This window comes from Aulostomus chinensis, chromosome 9, assembly GCF_037954235.1.
Source record: "Aulostomus chinensis isolate RoL2024-O1b breed Wild chromosome 9, RoL_Achi_v1.0, whole genome shotgun sequence".
Lineage (NCBI taxonomy): Eukaryota > Metazoa > Chordata > Actinopteri > Syngnathiformes > Aulostomidae > Aulostomus > Aulostomus chinensis.
Genome location: NC_141328.1, coordinates 26389575 through 26408298, shown reverse-complemented (window position 1 = coordinate 26408298; position 18724 = coordinate 26389575). Strand labels below are relative to the sequence as shown.

General features: G+C 44.3%; 2 protein-coding genes across 4 annotated transcripts in view; one reads left to right on the top strand and one right to left on the bottom strand.

The window, feature by feature from the left end:
• Nucleotides 1–8103, top strand: part of slc16a4 (solute carrier family 16 member 4) — a 28605-nt gene extending 20502 nt beyond the window's left edge. For 2 of the 3 annotated variants that reach the window (XM_086214643.1, XM_086214642.1), the window contains exons 10-11: nt 1994–2087; nt 4895–8103. In XM_086214643.1, the coding sequence (XP_086070769.1) occupies nt 1994–2087; nt 4895–5103 (303 nt within the window). In that variant the 3' untranslated portion in view covers nt 5104–8103. Of the gene's footprint in view, nt 1–1993; nt 2088–3029; nt 4464–4894 lie in introns of those variants that run through there. The other variant, XM_086214644.1, reaches the window with a different exon arrangement.
• Nucleotides 8104–8190: 87 nt separating this feature from the next.
• Nucleotides 8191–16546, bottom strand: rbm15 (RNA binding motif protein 15). The gene has a single exon (XM_086214641.1). The coding sequence runs from the start codon at nt 16387–16389 to the stop codon at nt 13843–13845; it is 2547 nt and encodes an 848-aa protein (XP_086070767.1). The 5' UTR covers nt 16390–16546; the 3' UTR covers nt 8191–13842.
• Between the last annotated feature and the right edge of the window lie 2178 nt (nt 16547–18724).

The window sequence follows — 18724 nt, the reverse complement described above, 5'->3', positions numbered from 1 at the left end:
TAATGGCTTTGTCCTTTGGCCTCCATTCATCTTTGCACAATATTTGATTTTAATCAGTTTTACAGTTTTTTTCCTCAACCCTGCTGACAGACAAGGAGACAGACAAACTCTGGAGCGCCACGGCTAATATCCCACTCTAAACTAAAAAATCCGACACAGCAGTCGATAATCTCACTGCAAATCCGTCTGGATTATTTCCAGAAGATCCATGTTATATTTACTTGCTCTGTCTTTTTCGTTTCCGCCCCGTGATTCAGAGCCGCACCAAACTTTAATGGTTTTGTCCTTCATCCTCAAGGCGTCTCACCACCACATTTAAATCAAATCAGTTGAGTAGTTTTTGCTTAATCCTGTTGACAGACAGAAAGACAACCACACCAACAGATGTGGGGGAAACACAACCTCGACTGTGGAGGTAATTACAGGCCTGTGACATACCACCACATTTTCACTGATAAATTCAGATGCTTTTTGAAATGAAAAGAAAATAGTGTTCTGGGCAGAAATGTGTTCATGGCTTCTTTATCAAGGTACAGTAGAAGGAGAGAAGGAGACTGTGGAAGCTGGCCTCTCGAAGTGAGTTCACCAGCGACAGCAACCGGTTACAGGACGCGTCTCACCTTTGCCTGTAACCTCAAAGGTCGTCAGTAATCAATGATCCGACATCTTTTGTAGTTGAACCGAAGAGATCCTGCACGGTCTCGCTAATCTGGTGGATTCACAAGTTGCGTCTGGGGAATTTTGCGGCAGGTAAAGGTGAAGCGGCGTCATTGTGTTGTGTCATGCTCTAAAAGGGGAAAATCTTCCTCCAGGCTGAGGAGATCCCTCCGATTATGGGTGGAACACATGACATCAGCGAACATCCAGTATCTACGGCTCAAATCACACCTGGGCACAAAAGCAAGAAGCCATCTCTCGCTCGGTATCACCTCATTGGCCACATTGAGCCGTTGCACCTGTATGATGACATGTTTGCTGGTGAATGTCTTTCTGACAAAGGCGATGGGCCAACCAGGATCTTTTGTTGAGTAAAGAAACTTGTTTGTTAACCTTTGCTCTAAAACTTGCTGCTGTTTCATCTGCTTAGAAACAGCATGCAAAGCTTATTAAGATCCATGTCACATTGATCGTGTATCAATGGGAGATTAAATCTATTCATGTAAAGATTAAAGGGCTGCACAAAATGAAAAATGGTGATACTGAAAGATTTTGTTAGTCACCAAAAACCCTGCTGGAGTTTCACAGGCAAAGGTGTTGCGGTAACCTCCCAAACAACTGAAGTGAGCGACGACCTGTTTAACAAACAGAAAAGTTAAAACCATGATGTCTAAGTCCTGCTCGTCCAAATTAATCCAAGTGTCCCGAAGCCTCGACAAAGAAAAACATGCCACACCTGGACTGTGGAATAGCAGCAGTGTTCATGTTTATGTGGAGTAGAAGATGACGACAGTTTGAATGAGAAGTTCAGTTTTCGGGTGAACTGTCCCTTTAAATCAGTTCTGCTAGAACTGAAATGACTGCACAAGAAGCCACATGTTGCCTTTTCATAGCGTGAAACAACAGCGTTTTATATCCAAAATATCAGCTTGTTGTTGAAAAGTTCAGCTTGAAGCTTTTAGTTAAGCTTTAGTTAATTGTATTCTGTGACTTTGGACCAACATGGATGTAAAGAGCCGCTGGACCTGTTGGTGAAGGTGTACAACTGCTTTATGATTACTCTCCTCTCCTGGAGTATAAATCAACTTGACACATAGTGCTCAATAATTCTTGCAGAATTATGAGACGGTGCGGTTTGAGGTGATGTTCGTTAAGCAAGTGCCAGATCTCCTTCTTCTTCACTGGAGTTGATTCATGACTGTTTTCAGATCATTGGCTCTGGAAGACGTGTGATGATGCGTCAGTGAAGTGCATATAAAACAGCAAATGAAAAAGAATGAAGCTGAAATATACGAGGCGCTTCAGGTCGAATGTGCTGCTCTGCTCTGCTCTGCAGGTCGACCTCGTGGGGTCGGACAAACTCAACAACTCCATGGGCTTCTCCATGTTCTTCGTGGGTCTGGGTTGCCTCACGGGGCCTCCTTTAGCAGGTGAGTCATGGAAAACCTTCAGCTGTCACACATGCAAACTGTTTTTTCAGGAACAGGTTCAAACTGTTCTTTTTGAGATGTCGTGTTTATTTTTTTTGTAGCACATACTTCCACCCGGCCCGCACTCCTTTGCATTTCAAGCGTGTGCCTACTTGTGCAAACTTTTAGGAAAGGCAATGCAAAAAAGCATTTACAAAAAAACAAGAAAAAGCCCAAGTCGTGAGTGGAGCTCTCAGTGCAGGCCGGGATTTTAGTGTTATTTCTTAAAATTGCTCGAAGGGTTACTGGGTCAAATTTCATCTTGCCTACAAGCAAGTCAAAACAGTGTTGTGGTCATGGCTGGATGTGAGTCACGACCTCTAAGTGATGACAGATGCCTTTGTTAGTCTCTGAGCGCTGGTTTTAATCTGGAACCAGTTTTTTGTTACAGCGTCGGTTCCCCTTTTCCCTCCTGTGAACTGTGCCTTTTCTAGGGCAGCTAAAAAAAAAAGAAGACGACCCAACCAAATCAGTCATTTGCTTCACAACTGATGTGGTGTAAGAATCAACCCAGTTCTCGTCTCTGGAATATGGGGCATTGTGACTCGCATGGAGTGCACGTTGCGTTTCTCCTCACAATCACATTTCTGGAGTTGTGTGTCGTCCTTTGAGGACGGGCAACTTCTCTCGCTCTATTTATCTTTCTTTGTTTCAGTTAAAGAGATGTTACACTCTTCAACATATTTCATGAGGACGATGGTGGTGTTAATAGTGATGTTTCTTTCCAAATATACTTTTTTAAATCAACCTTTTTTTTAAAAATTTCTCTTGTTGGGGACTTTTATTGGACCCCTGATCGGGGGTGGGGGGGGGGGGGTCTGGCTAATCTGCAGCGAGAGTGTCTTCTGATCAAACTGTCACTCGCAGGAGTTTGTGCTGTCTTTTTTTCTTTTGCAAGCACAGATGCAACTCCAACTCTGAACTCTGCTCCCTCGTCTGTCTGTGCCTGAGGAGTTACAGGTCGAGCTCCAGCTCCCTGCAGAAGGACACTCAGCTGGGATGCAGCTATCGTCCTGCGTGCCTCCTCCTCTTTCGTCAAACAGACTGTCTGGAACTGTGTTGAAGCGATAGGTTGCGGTATGCAAGTCCAGCGCATTACTGGAGCTGTAGCCAGGGGCTCAAACTGTTACACTAATATCATCTTCATGGGATTCTGGAGGGGAAAACATGAGATCATGACCAGATCATGTTACCCAACATGCACACGTACACGCCCTGCACCTCTGGTGGGGGGGCTGCCCTCAGTGTTGGGCAATCCTCCGTCTTGCAGCTTATGGGTTTCAGGGTTGAAATGTGACTAATGACCCCCTTTAAGGCAGTACATAAATAGCATGTAGATTTGTTTACCATCCCTGCAGCTCTTGTAAGAAAAAGACATCAGAACTATGTTCTCCTTCTCAGCCGACACCGTAACAACGTTCCTGCTGACCACTCCGTCCTCTCAGGACGTCCAACTGTCTTTTAAATGTCTCAGCAGAACTTCTGTCTCGTTCATAAACAACAGTTCACATTTTAAAAGTGAATAAGACTGCAGAAAACCAAGCTGAAGATTTAACTTCCTGGTACCCTGAGTTATTAGCTATCACGGTTACTTATCAAGTACCCACGAAGATGTTTTTCTTTTATACTGTAGTACCTCATTGAAGACAGAGCCAGCCACAGACATAGACAGAGCCAGCTATGTATATGTAGCTCGGGGCTAATGGCGACTGCTAACAACAGCAAAACAACCTAAAAATGTCTGTTTATGAACTCTCAAGTCTTTGTTATCTACGTATGCTCAATAATCCACTTTGATTGGAGCCAAAAACAAACTACAACCCCTTCAGTCCAACGCTTTCACAGTCACGCCAAACCAGAGCGTGATTTTAGCCGTCAGTTGCCATTAGCTTCAAGCTAAATATATGTGGCTGACACTTTCTGCACTCTGATGCCACGGAAAGGTCACACAGGAGAAAATAAAATGTCTTTGGGCTCTCAAGACACTTAGTTTTTGGGTACTTGGCAAGGCAAAGTGTCACTTTAAGAAGACACAAGCAGAAGGACAAAACAACTAACAAAAGGATCGTTATCATCTTAACTGTGCAGAGTTCAGAAAATATTACCAAATAAAACGACAAAAAAAGAGCTGCAGTAACACTGCTGCATTGATTGATTCTCAGAATATTTTCAACCTCAGACTGTGCAGAATATAAATCAGTGAAGAGGATCTACTCGTCCCATCAAGGTCACACGAAAGCAGCCCGAGTGGTTGGTCTGTCCCTCATAACTTCCCCCTGCTACAAAGATTCTGCTCAACTATCACGTGAGAATGTCAAAGTGAATCAGACATCCTGTTCGGTTCCAGCCTGTTTGTGTTGGATGATCCTCGCCAGCTTAAGGGCGTGGTCTTCTCAGCTGGCTCTGTTTTGTCTGTATACTCATCAACCATGAGGACTCAATACTTCTTCCTGGTACCTTGTATTTATGACAAGAGTCAGGCTCCATCCCCTGAGAACCTGCTGCCCCAGAAGAAATAGACAACTTCTCCAACCCCACTGGCCAGTTTTGGTAGAAATAAAGCCTTCATTAAGACGGTGCTGGCGCTGCACCATTTAGTAAACAGCAACCTTGGAACTGAAATAAACCTTTATTACTTCAGATACTCAGAATCCATCATTAAATTCACTGCAAACCCATTTTCAGTCACATTCAGTAACACAATAATTCTCCATATTAGCTCTAGAGGATCACCCATCTGAGAAACACCTGTTGGTTGTGTCTTGCAGGTTTCTTGTATGACTACACGCAGACGTACGACTGTTCTTTCTACCTGGCGGGGCTCTGCTATCTGCTCTCCTCCCTCTCTCTATTCTTGGAGCCGCTGGCTCAGCGCTGGAAGTCCAGGAAGAAAGTGGCCCAGGTCAAGAGAGCAGAAAACAGCTGTAAGACCAACGGCTGCTTCACCCCCGACCGCCAGCAGAACGGCGCTGTGTAGAGGAATGAAGTCCAGGGAAGGCCTCTGATCTTGAACCAGCATGCTTATGACTCGCATATCCTCGGGCCCGAATGTGACTCCGACTTAAAGCCAGGACCTAAGTGACCCTTAATTTCTGCAGGAGCGTAACGCAGGCTGAGGAGCACATGGTTACGTCCATGCAATAGTTGGGTTGTGGGTGTCTAGATGATTATATTCATTCATTCTTTATCTGCACCATTTATCCTGCACAGGGCTGCGGGGAGCTGACATTGGGTGACGTGATTCATATTTGAAAGCCAAATGTTCAGAAAAAAAATATTTAATCCCCTCTTCTCGTCGTATCAAAGGTATATGCATCAACACTGAAGAAAATCCTCGAAATATGACTTCCAGCACGTTTTAATATAAGCGGTTTTGAAACATAACTTATTGAAACAATTCAATACTTTGCAGCGGATTGTTATTGCACATGATATGGAGACAAGCTATGCAACTGAGCTTGAAACTTTGTTTAATTTTTTTGTTGTTGTTGTTGTGGTTACATGATTGGAAGCACATACCCTCCAAGAAATGTTTCCCCCCCATTTCCTGACAAGCCTTTAGAAGTGCATCAGCCAGCCTGAACTCACAGATATACACTTTGTGATGATGCTGCATGACATTTCCTCCGACCCTCTACTGACTCGGAGCTACGTCTGAATAGTAGACGGTTTCAGCGACCCGGCCCTCGTCTACAAAGCCAAACCTTCCTCTAAAGTCATTGCTTCGGTAGCTGAATAGCGAGAGACGATTGAAGCGGGTGCGAGTGTTCATGGTGTGTGAGATTTTTTTGGGTCCCTCTGCCACTTTGACAGCATTCAAACTTCAATTCAAGATACTTTCTCTAAATCGTTCCAACTTTTTCATCATAGAAACGAAGTCGTGAACATTAAACCCAGAAATGTTGCTCCCTTCATACTCAATCATGTTTTCATCACCCCTTCATTCTTACTTCAAAGCTGTCACCGCTCTCATAGTTCTTCTGTAATTGAATTAAGTTTGCTGCCTTTCTTCATTCTGGGTGTGTATTATACTGGTGACCACACTGATGTCTTCCACTGGAACATTCAAGGGCAGTGGGAAATTCCATTTTCCTCAGCTGAAATTCAAGCTGTTTTCAGCACTTGCACATAAACTGACCCTTTGACTTCTTTCTCGGCGAAGGAACTCTTTCACCCTTTTGACACGTCAACCGACCACGTCAACCATCTCAGTTTGACCACGTCTCGTGTCGCTCCTCTTAAAGTGCACACACGTTTCCCTTTCAGATGTGTTCGGTTACAACTGACAATTTAATGACTTTCAGCAGATAAAACATTCCCTCTGCTTTTCTCTGTCCTGCCTAAGGTTGACATTTTAACTGTTTCACTGCTTCCTTTTCACCTGGCACTTGAACTCCTGTAGTTGCCCGTGCCTCCATACACATGCCACAGAAAGTGTTTACTGCATCTGCCATATTAATCAGAACCAAGCGCACAATTTTCTCCAAGAGGGTTTTTTTTTTCTTCTCTTTCGTAAATTACACGACAAGCTACCTTCCGTCATTTTTGTGGTTCAGTTATGATAATAGTGATTCGCCAAAATCTAGGTGCTGCTCATGACTGTGACAAAATGGGGAGGACTGCTCGCTGAGCTCTGATGATTTTACAATACGCCACGTGATTCAACCACCTTTCATCAGTAGTGATAACACACTGTTACAAATGCAAACTTTACGTTACACGGCAGCATCTGCATATGAGAAATCAGGCTTTGCTTGAGGGCTGTTCTATGCAAACGAGACTTCGCTTCATTAGCTGTTCAGCACACGCTGCCGTTCTAAGTGTAGCATTTAACTTCTTTCGGCTCGGAAAGAAGAAGCCTGATTGGTTGAAGTGTGTTTCCTGAATATCTGAATGGCACTGATGGGAGCTGGAGCTGATCAGCAGCTGTGTGAATGTGCGAGATGGACTTCCGAGTCTGTGAATCTCTGACCAGCTGTGTTACAAATGCATTTTTTTGCTGATCAATACTTGTTGCAGGCGACTGGACTGCTGGGAGGCAGTACCCCCCAGCCTTTACAGTGCTTGCAGGCATTACAGCGTAGATTTACATTATGTTTATATATTGGTTGTTGACTCTTTTTTTTTTTTTTAATGCCTTTCAGGATTGTTTTCAGTGCATTTCTTGTTTTTCACCACTGTTTGCCTTACAAAGTTACTGTATTGTATCTTTTACTAACTTCCTGTGATGTCAGCCAAAGACACATGCGATACCTACCTACAACTTGAAGCGTATTACTAGTGAAGTACTGTGTATATAACTTAAACCACTTTGACCACCCCTTATACACAGTCAGCGTCCAAACCCAGAATCCAGTGTTTAGTTCTGCTGCCCTCTGGCGGCGGATGAGGGCTTCTACTCAAAGAATGTTGCATCAATTAGCACCAAATTATTCCCCCTCAGCTCACTTTCACAATACTTAGCAAGGCTCTTTGTATTGTTTCAATAACGACAGTCATGCACACAAAAGCTCTTTTGGCTCACGAGTTGCATTCACTACCAGTATGCTCGTGCGATGGAGGGCCACTGAATATTTTGTACCATAAATCTTTTATAAGTATTTGATGCTTTAAAAAGTATATTTTGGTTGGGTTTATATTACGTGTTAGTTATTTTGATATTTTAAAGACGCGCATGTGTGTGTGTGTGTGTGTGTGTGTGTGTGTGTGTGTGTGTGTGTGTCTAAGCGTGTCTAAGCAGAGATTATTTGTATGTCCCTTTTGGTTAACACCACTGATAGGACTTCTGTTTCTGTTTTTGATGAAGGCAATACATGTAAGGGGTGAAGCACTGTGTTTGTCACTACTCTTGCTCATTTATTAACTGGAGAGTTTAGAAAAAATATGCTTAACCAATCATAGTTATCCTGTTCCAAGCCCTTAGAGTTCATTTTTAAGCCTTGTAACAGTTCGCAATCAGCCAATAAACTGATGTGTGACTCCGTTTGTTCTTGTGTGATTCAGAAACCTCAGAGCAATAAATGCGTCGGGCCAACATCTGTCCCTCGCGAGAAAAAACAAAACACAATTTGTCCCATCTTTAACGTAATTTATTGACATCATTTAGACATGGTAGTATGAGAAAACAGTGTTATAAATGTCTGACAAATGCTGGTAACCTTAAACAATGAAAGGTTTCTGACCTGAGAGTGTGAGCTGCAGAGAGTGGGTTACTCACAGTTGGTGACACACCTGACAGCGTCTCTCCTCACCTGGAGTGAAACGGATGCGGTGGACTCCCTCCAGTGGAAGTCTGAAAGGAAAAACACCAACGTGTTTTAAATCGGAATTGGAAGTGCTTTTAATTCAAACATCAGAAAACTTGGTCATGACAGAAAATCACCTTAGAAGCGACTCAGACGTCAGCACAACAATCAGTGTGAACACAATAAACTGAAAGGTGACGCGAGACCAGTGTGCGTACGCAAACTGACAAAGTGCATGTACCGAGATTATTTCTCATCAAGAGGTAAATGAACTTGTTTCAATATTGAAGCTAAACGACTGAAACTACTATCAACAGCACTGCAAATCAATGACATAATCCAAGTGAGGAATCTAAAAATTGTAAACAACAGGCCTGAAAAGTTTAGGCAAAATAAGTATATAACAAATGTAAAAATACCTTTTTTTAATGACTATTTGCTCCAAAATATACCTTCATATGAGAGTACATGCTGTTCAGTTAATATTTGCTGGGACAAAATAAATCTTTTTTGGTTAACATTTGTTGAGTTGAATCCATGTTCATGTTGTATCGTTACATTTGCTTAAATGTAACGTCAAATGTTGACTCGGGTTCTGGTCGTGACATTTTTCCTCGGAGGTGCGGAAACACCATTGGTTATGAGTGCGCGGCCGGCTGGAAAACGGACAAGTGCAGTGACTGCGTTTAACTTGATTCCTTATTTTAGTCACTGTCCAGATTTTGAGAGCCTGCCAGTCAGTGAGGAGAAGATACTTTGTTGCTCGATTGCTTTTTGCTCTTCTTTAAAACTGTGCGTGTCAGATCTGATGGGGCATCATATGGCTGCTCCAGTTGGATAAATTGGTCCCTCTCGACATATTGATGAGTCAAAAGAATATTGCGCCGGCTGTCCCTCTGCATTGATGTTGTCCATAAACGTGAAGCGGCAACTGATGTCAGTGAGGCACTGGCTACCAGAACGCTACTAGCATTTATCTTCCAGAGCTACACGTTGATTGACATTTGGAATGACGGCTCTACAGTTTTTACAGCGAGGCCTTATTCAAACCCACATTCAGGTTCTTTTACCTTCACTGGAACTTGATGAAAGTCTCCTAATGGAAAACACAAGCTTGAGTTATTTTGTTGCTGTGGTGCCTTTACATCACATTTCCCAGTATCAGTTAACGATAATACTGATAGCGCCTGAGGCTTTAACAGCAAGTGGTCTAATGTGAGTTTCTTCCTGTAAGATAAACGCCGTCATCTATGACCAAAGTAGAACTCACTGATGATCTTCAACGTGAATAATTTGATCTTTTAGGACAGAATACAAAGACCTGGAGCTGTTCTTGCTCGGCTGACACGATTAACTGTGTTCTTAACATTGCGTTGACATCTGTTTCTCATTAGCGGACATGATTGACCTCACGGGATGATGTAAAATGTACTTTTCCACTTGACAAATTTAAGTGCATGTTTCAATTTTACCAGCCACTCAGTTGATTACAAGTGTTTTTGGGCTGCCTGCCCTGTGTCTCCCTGACTGATCGTATTTACATGTCTTGTGAGGTAGCAGCCAAATGTGCAGGATGTTATTACTTGTCCAGTTCATACAAAACAGCTGCTGAAGGTATAAAAAAACAAAACTCACCATTCATTTTAAAGTCTTTTCTATTTAACCACACCAGCCTTTGACATATCATCAACTATGCAATGTATTTTAACTCTGTACTTATTCAAACATGAGTCATAAGCAAATTAAAAATGTAAAGAGTCAAGTGATGAATATGTGCACTGCTGGAGTCGATCCATTTTTCGTTGCAGCTGATGAAGGGAGGATCGTGAAGTGTTTCTACCTGGGGATCTGGGATTTCTGCAAATGATCGTGAGTGGGAATAACCTCTGTGAGGGTGTGAATTTGTTGTTGTAAAACACATGGTGGTGTAACATGATACTTACCACTGCTGCCTGAGCTAGCGATACAGACCTGCCAGGCAGCACTCGTTCACCTTACTCACCCCCGTGCTGCTTCTATAGGGCCGTCATACCGTGATGACAGCAGCTCTGCTCGCTGTGCACGAGTGTGATGCGTCAGGGAGTCGACTGTGAGCAGGCAAGCAGGTGCTCCATGGTCCTCAAGATGGCAATGTTGCTCTACCGAAGGGGTCCTCCTCAGCACAGCACCGCATCTTTCACACTACTATGACTAGGATGGATGGAATAGGAAATGGGAAAAAAAAAAATCTCCTGCTTTAAACTTATAAAAGGGTGTGGCAAAATAAACAGGTCTCCTAGAAGAACGTGGAGGAAGGGGAGGGGTCCTCAGAGTGGATTCCTTCCAGCTTTGGCAAAAAAAAAAAAAAAAAAAAAAAAAAAAAAAAAAAAGATGGTATGGGCCCACTTGTTTCACTTCCAGGCTGCAGCAGACGACGACAGAAGCTTCAGCAAAGCAAACACTTCTTCCCTCGCCTCCGCGCAGAGGTTTCAGAGAACACACAAGGACCGGGGGCAAACAATATTCCTAGCTGAGGTGTGGGAGGATCCTCTTCCCTGAGCAAAACATTAAGTCAAATCAAATCTGATCTGGGCAAAGTAAGATAAAGACAAACCAGCCCAGCGGTTCAGCTCGGCCTCTGCAGCGAGACAGCTTGAACTGAAGATTCTATGGAAATTTCACACAGGCGTCACCCACAATCTCCTGAACGGAGCGTGTGACTGTCGCTGATGGCGTTCCTTCAGCTCCTACTCAGAACCAGGAACAAGGCACCTTTCGAGTAATGACCAAAGAGGACAACAGGATACTGGCACGTCTTGTTGTCGTTCACTCCGGCCCTTGCCTCCTGAACTGCATCGGCATCTGCCAGTTTCACAATGCAAACTGGACTGTAAGCAGCAGGAGCTCCTCGGTGCTCCTCAGGTGATCACGTGCCGAGAGGAACAGTTGAGGATATGTCAAGAGATCGTGGGAAAGTGATTTAAAATGGGCGACTCAGGACCTCAGAACAGGCCTTTACGGAAACAGCGATCCTCACATGACAGGGGCGCTCCTCACTGGTGCTAACACACACAATTGTCTCCCTTTTTCGTGTGCAGAAACCAAATTTCAAGTGACAACTCCTTCGAAACACAATAAGGTATGGCAGCTTGTTTCTTCAATTCACTTCCATCGAAGAAACAGGTTTCCCTTCAAATGAACAATTTATTGATAATCGGTCACATTAGTGCCCAAATGCACTTGCAGGTATGCGAACAGCTTCTCATGGGCTCTACGGATTTTCCTTTCCCATGACATCAAAGTGTACATTGCTCAATTTTCCATTTTAAACAGAAGTCATCACAGGTGCAGATGGGCTACACAACTTAAAAGCTGCCTCATCAGTGAGGACTCACACACACTAGGTTGCCTTCGCTGCAGAGGTATGGAGCTCTGCACTCGTCTCCTCAGGAGTCCAACGTTGCAGTGGGTGTGACGTTTACGACCATTTCAATTTGTTTGCAATACATATTAAAACAAAATTAGCAAATAACAATTCGGAGTGGGTTACTATTGCATGACAAACATACAATGGCATCAACAAAATTTCAGTAAGTAGGCCTTGGGGACATGTTGGCAGGCAGAAGTAAAATATTGTCAAATTTTGACTTCTAAAATGTAAAATCAAATGTTCTAAAGCTGTAAAATTACGCAGACCTACTTACTGAACAAATAGCTGGTTTTTGTTGAACTGATACTGAACATTATTAATGTCTGAGGACCTACTGTTTTAGAGCAATAAATCGAAGAGACTGTCAAATATCAACACAAAAGTCTAAGCTTTTTATCCATTGCTACTGTAGTTTTTTTTTTTTTTTCCAGAGATCACATTACACAACCATTTCTACGGCAGGGATGCACAAAATTAAATATGAAGTAAAAATATGGAAAACGGGTTAGTATTCGCTCTGCTATGAATACGGTGTTATGGGTAGTTTCCCAGGGCAAAGAAATCTCACATCTTAGAGGTGACAAGGTAAGTTTGACCAGTGGACACACACTTGGACCTCATTCATGTAGTGTTCTTACACAACCTTGTTCTCAGGCACACAAGGACAATTAGGCTCTCCATTTAGTCTCACAGGAAGGAAGTAAATCCTGCTGGCTGTTTCTATCTGCTTACATCTATTTTGTACTTTTTGCAACTGGCCAGGCTTGAAACCATTTTGATGTTCCAAAGAACACACACCGGACATCGAGAGCAAGCTTTGCTTTCTATGACACAAAACTGGGGGCTAAAAAAGTCCTGCAGTGCAGAATAACTTTTCATGAATGAGGCCATGCGTCTACTCAATTTGGTGTCCTGAGGAATACCTTGATAGAAGACTCACTGAAATCCAAACCACGCTCTTTAAATGTTGGTTGTTTTTTTTTTACTTAATTCAGAACTCAAATGAAATGCATGAGCTGCAATGTGGAGACTTTCTGAACAGTGACCGTGAGAATGTTTTCTACCGTCAACCAATGAGGTCCAGTTTCAATTTAAGTTCATCATAGCCTAAACCTGCCGTGCACCCCTCCTCCTCTCCGTCAGTCCTTTTCAAGCCATCTTGCTCTCAACAGCATTTGCCTGACAAAAACAAGATGGTGCAAAAAGTGAAGGCGGTGTAGTGTTTTTAGAAACCTTTGGCCTTCGAAAAAGTTACCCGCATAGTGACTAGATGAGTGGTGGCAGTACCAAATTATTTACTACATATTTAGCAAGAACCTTCAATCCATGTTCACCTTTGAATTCTTTCATCAAATAGTCATAATAGCAGAAAAAATATGTCAATGTAATTTGTAGCTTTGAAAAGGGCGCCCTCTGATTACCTCGTGTATACACCTGTGTGGGTGGTGGACACAGTAACAACACCTGAGCTATGCCAGCAACTATCATTATAATCCCAGAAATGAAGATGACCTTTGCACAGTTTTTCATTTTCAGCTTGGCTGAGAGACAAGGATCAAATACGCTGCTGTTATTGAGGGGTTTGGCACACAGGAGGTGTTACTGCGTCCATGCCCTGCATTTCTCAAATCTCCAGTTCTGTCCTTGGCAAAGACTTCCACCATTTTAAACCTGTAGATGAATTAAAGAAAGGCTTTGGCCAAATTACTCTCGTCGTAAATGAAACTGAAATGTAGTCATCGAATGCTCTTACTTTGCTCTTCAGCAGTAAACGGAGTGAATCTATGCAGTTTTATGATTTTGAGAGAAATTAAAACACCCTTTAAAAAAAGATGTCAAAAACACACACCCTTTTAGGTTTTGTGGGAGGGCACTGTTTGTCATTTTAGTGGATTACATGGCAACATACAAACACTCAAGAACCATACTAGTGTACCCCATTATGCAAAACACACAGCATGCACTGGTTACTGACATACAGCAGATTCTTATTTTTTTCTTTTTTTTTTTTGACACAACTTCAACTTAGTGTGTTCTGATTTTTTTTTTTTTTTTTTTTTTTTTAAGATGCTCCACGGACCACAATCATGACCAAGTAGTCCTCTTCACTTTTAGCCAGAGCTTTGGCAGAGGAATCCAGGAACTGCTGGGAGAAATCACAGGGAGGGAAAGCATGAAGAACCCCTGTGTTGTCTTTATCCCTGCTTCCTCCCACAGGCAGGCTGATGACTCCAGCCGCTTGTTTTTGGTTGAGGTAGGACACCAGGTTGCGAAGCGGCCGCTGAGTAGAGACAGCAGGGTCAGAAGATGTATCCTCCGTGGTTCCGGGAACTGCCAGGAGGATGGCGTAGCCACCAGGGCCCGCCACCTTGATGCGCCGGGACACCTCGTCAAGCTTGGGCTGGTCCAGACGGAGGCGCTGGGTGATCTTCAGCTCGCTCACCTGCCTGCCTGTTGCACCATCAACTAGCAGGTCACTGGCTACATTGTGGTCGCCTTCCAGCAGGTGCATGTTGGCTGGAAAGTTGCTGTTCTTCAGCAGTAACATACCTTGCCAGGCCAGACCGAGTTTGGTGCCGTCTAGCTTGGACTGCTGGCCACCTTTGGAACTGCTCTCGGATCGTTCTCTCTTGACCAGCACTTTGCTACCATCGCCTGCTTTACGTTTACGTTCTCCAACTGTCGAAAGGTTGCCAGCAGCTCCCTTATCTGAGAGGCTCTGACTTTTCAGTCTCCGTTCAGTCCCGCCTCGTTCCAGGCTGCTGTGACGTTCTCGTAATGGCGAGGGTCTCTCGCCCCGCAGAGGGCGTTCTGAGTCACTGAAGCGTCCTCCATCCCTGCTACTACCTCCAGGACTGCCTTCAGGGGAGGCACGCCTTCGCCTTACTGTCCTCTCATTGCTGTCAGGGGAGTGGTCTAAGTGGCGTCCGTCCTCCAGTACACGCCGCTTACGTGCAGGTTCTCGTCCTTGTAGCTCCCGTTCCAAAGACCAGGATTCACGTGCCCGCCGCTCTCTCTCCAAGTGCTCTAAAGGTTCGAAGGGTGAGGCACGTACCCGCTCCCGAATTGCAGGGTTGGGCCATTCAGCTCCAGGAAAAAGCTCTCTCTCCCTGAAGTGTAGTGCTGGGGGAGTCCGTTCCCTGACCCTCAGGGGTTCAGGGGTGGCACGGTGGACAAATGATTCTGCCACCATGTCAAAAGGTGGTATGGGCAGAGGCTGCAGGAACTGCTGCGGGTAACGGTGTTCCGTGTCAGCAAAGTCCACTCTAAGTCGTCGCTCTGGGCCCCCCAGTGGGAAGCCCCGCATGTGGGTGCATGCTGCTTGTGCAGCATCCAAACTTTCATACTGAATGTAGGCCCAAGTGTCTCCTTTTCTGTAATCAATGGTCCTTATAGTGCCAAAGCGATCAAACTCTCTTGCTAGGGCGGCTAGGGGGACCCAGGGCCCAAGTCCACCAACCCACAAACGTGTGGTGGGAGTAGCTTTCCCGTATCCTATCTTTATGGGGTTGCGGCCCACAATTTTTCCAGACATGCTAAGCTTAGCACGGTGAGCCATGTCAAGGTTCTCAAATTTCAGAAATCCATATGTGCTGGTTTGTCCCCGTGTGGGTCTCTTAATGTCTACTTCTGTTATGACACCAAACCTGTCAAACGCTCTCCTCAGGTCCGCCTCTGTAACTGTGATGTCCAGGTTGCCTAAAAACAACGTCCTGTTGGCTCTTTGGTCATCTTCTGGAGATATAAAATCCTCCTCACGAAAAGCAGCTCGCTCTGCAATAAAAGCTGGACGGGCCCTGGCTTCAAACAGGGCAAACTCCCTGTCCCGCTCCAGTTCTCTGGGCAAGGGGGGTGGTGGGGGAGGGGGTAGTCGTCCCAGAGCCAACTGCTGTAGTCTATAGTCTCTGTATCCAAGCCCGGAAGGCGACAGAGGTCTCTGCAAATGTCTATGGCTCTGGGCTGCACCGTACAAGTCTCTCTCGACAGGGGAGCGGCTTCTCCTCCTGTTGATGTATATGGCCTCGATCTTCAGGGGCCGGTCGTAGAGCACCAGCCGGCCCCGGGCATGCTTGGCAGCCCTGGCGTCCTCGGGCTTCCTGAAATTGACAAACGCTATCCGCTCGTCGTTGCTACGGCTTATCTTGACGCTTACGTCTCCAAATTTCTTAAACTCGTGAAACAGTCCATCCTCTATATCTTCGTCGCTCAGCTGGGTGCCGAGGTCGCTTATTTTGAGGGTTTTGTACTCACTCTCGGTGCTGGGCGGCTGGACCCGCTGCTCCCCGCGTGACGTGGTCCTCGGCGAGGCTAAATCCAGCGTCAGGCTCAGGTTGTGGTTCTTACCCACCGAGCTAGCAACCGCGGACTGACAACTGTGATTATTCCCGGTCCGACTGTGGCCGTCGAAGTCTCGGTCTCTTTTCTCACCGAGTAGACTTCTCCTCGTCGAGCCGCCGTCGCTTTTAGTCGAGTTATTTCCATTATTACTCCCACTCGAAACGGAAAGAGCCCCCATTTTCTTGCTGGTCGGGTGGCATCCTCCCCTGTCTCGAATGTCGTCCAGGGCCCGGGAGCGTTTTTTAATCGGCGACCGCTCTTTACCTTTCATTTCAGTCCACAAAGAGCCGACCCTGGGGGCGCCTGGGGTTTTACGGCTGTGTTTCTGCAAATTATTGCAGAAAATACTTGAAATGAGAAACGGTTTTATTCACTGACCCTGCGGCAAAACAACAACATCCGCCATTTTGTAAAGATTAACGTTGGGTCCCGCCCTCCCGGCGTGATTGGTTAAAAAAGTGGGTGGAAAACTTTAAAGCGCATGTCAATCAAACCCCGAGTCGCGTAAATCAGAGCCTCTTTTTATTTTATTTTTTTTTATTTTTTATTTTTTTCGTTTTCGAATGTTAGTGAAATACAGGAGGAAAAAATTACTGGAATAAACTGTGGCCTGTCATGAGTGTGATTAAATATCATGAGCTAAAAATACAGTTTCATCCAAATACATTTATTCGCAGCCTTGTTTTAACGCTGCCACGTGGACCTATAAATACCTGCATACACCTAAATACCTTTAAATATCCGCGTATACCCAAATTAACTTCTTCTAAACAGAAAAAAATCAATCTATAAATGTACAGGATGGGAATCAAAATGCTAAGGGCTGTCGGGCGTTTGGCAAAGTAATCTGAAAAACACTGATAATTCCACAAGGTGGCAGTATTTGAGCAATAATCCAGGAGGTAAAACTCGAGCATAAACCATTAAAAATACTTTTTAAATGAACATGAGAAGGATCGGGGCTCTTGTGCGAGGTTATGTGGACACAGCACGTCGTTGTGTTTCTTTTTAAGAGTCCTGAAGTTAAGTTTAAGCTATGAATGTGTGACTTTTGTAATGATTGCAAACATTAATTGGTCAGCACACGGTAGTTTATTTGGTTTACCGCCACTATTTAGGTTAACTCCTTTTAAGGGGTACTTGCATCCCCTTTGAATAGTATAAGAGTATCATTCTGAAGTTGCAAGAGGAAAGACCCGACTGCATTTTTCACACTATACCTTGCTGACCTTTATTGGTTAGTTTTAGTTTGTATCATGGTACATTTAGATGATTTGTTGCTGGTTGTCAGTCTGGAAAAAAATTGTAAATTATAAACATTTGCCCTTATAAAGCTTTTTTTTTTTTTCTGCGCACAAGACTAACTCAGAAGCAGCCTTACACTTCTTAAGAGACTGTATTTAAGTGTTTGACACAGTGGGTTAGTGAGGCAGCTTCTGTTCAGCTACTTCAAATACGACGATCCGTCAGGTCACAATAGCAACACTTGAAGGCCAAAATAAATCTGGCTGAGATCAAAGCTCAGAACTGTGGCCAGCAGGCGGCTTTGCAGATTTTAATGAGCATTAAATCATATTTTTTGGTCCATTAATGAGGCAGGGGTAGAGTCATTCCCAGACTCCTGTGACAGTCTTCACCCAGTGACCCTGACACACAGACTGATGTGTAGTTAATAACTTCTTCCTGCTCTGTGCATTCTTGACTCGACATTTTTAATTTACGTCTGATAAATCATGTTGGGTCCTTGTAGACCCATAAATCTAGACAGATTAAAGTGCACGGCCCTGTATCATAACATTAATACCTGCTCCTAGTTTAGGTGTAATAATACTGCACAGCGACTTTCACTTTACTGTTGCATACGAAATTCACCGAGCAACTGAGATTAACCTTTTGTCTATCTATTGGAACAGATCCAATTAACCTGTCCATTCTAAAAATAAATATTACAATTAAGCACAGATCCACCATCTGCTCTTTCTTCAGCTTTTGTTAAGATGGCCATCTCCTCAATCGCCTCAATCCCTTATCCCTACTGACAGGTCTTCTTATCTTCCCCACTTAATCTGGGATTTAATCAGGAGGCCTGTGGAACTGCAGTAAGAGCTGCCGTCTCCTAGGGCCTGGCCGGAATTTGAAGCTGTGGGTGTGGAAAGTGTTTCTGATGGGTTTTTGCATTCTTCTATTGGAACCACATGTTCGCGGCTCACACAAAACCCCGGCACAGACCGGGGGAATGGCAGCTAATGTGCCCCGGCATGGCTGTCACGGCGAAGCAAGCAAAGGGAAAAGAGAGCCAATATATTCCCTGTAAGCTCAGCACTCCTGGGGAGTAAATTGAACTTGGGAGGGCTTTGCCCGTCAGTGGAACACCCCCCCCCCCCCCCCGCTCCTCAATTCAAGGTGCATTTTCAGTCCATCCAGATTTAAATGTTTGCACATCTGACATGACGATGTTGTTATTTAGTAATTTACACCAGATGGGATGGCGCCATGCAATGCAGTGTTTCCTTGACAATAAAGTAAATTGTTTTGGTTAAAGCACAAGAAGGAGAGTCCATGACAATTATAAATAAGGTATTTTCAGAATACATGTGACTCACTAA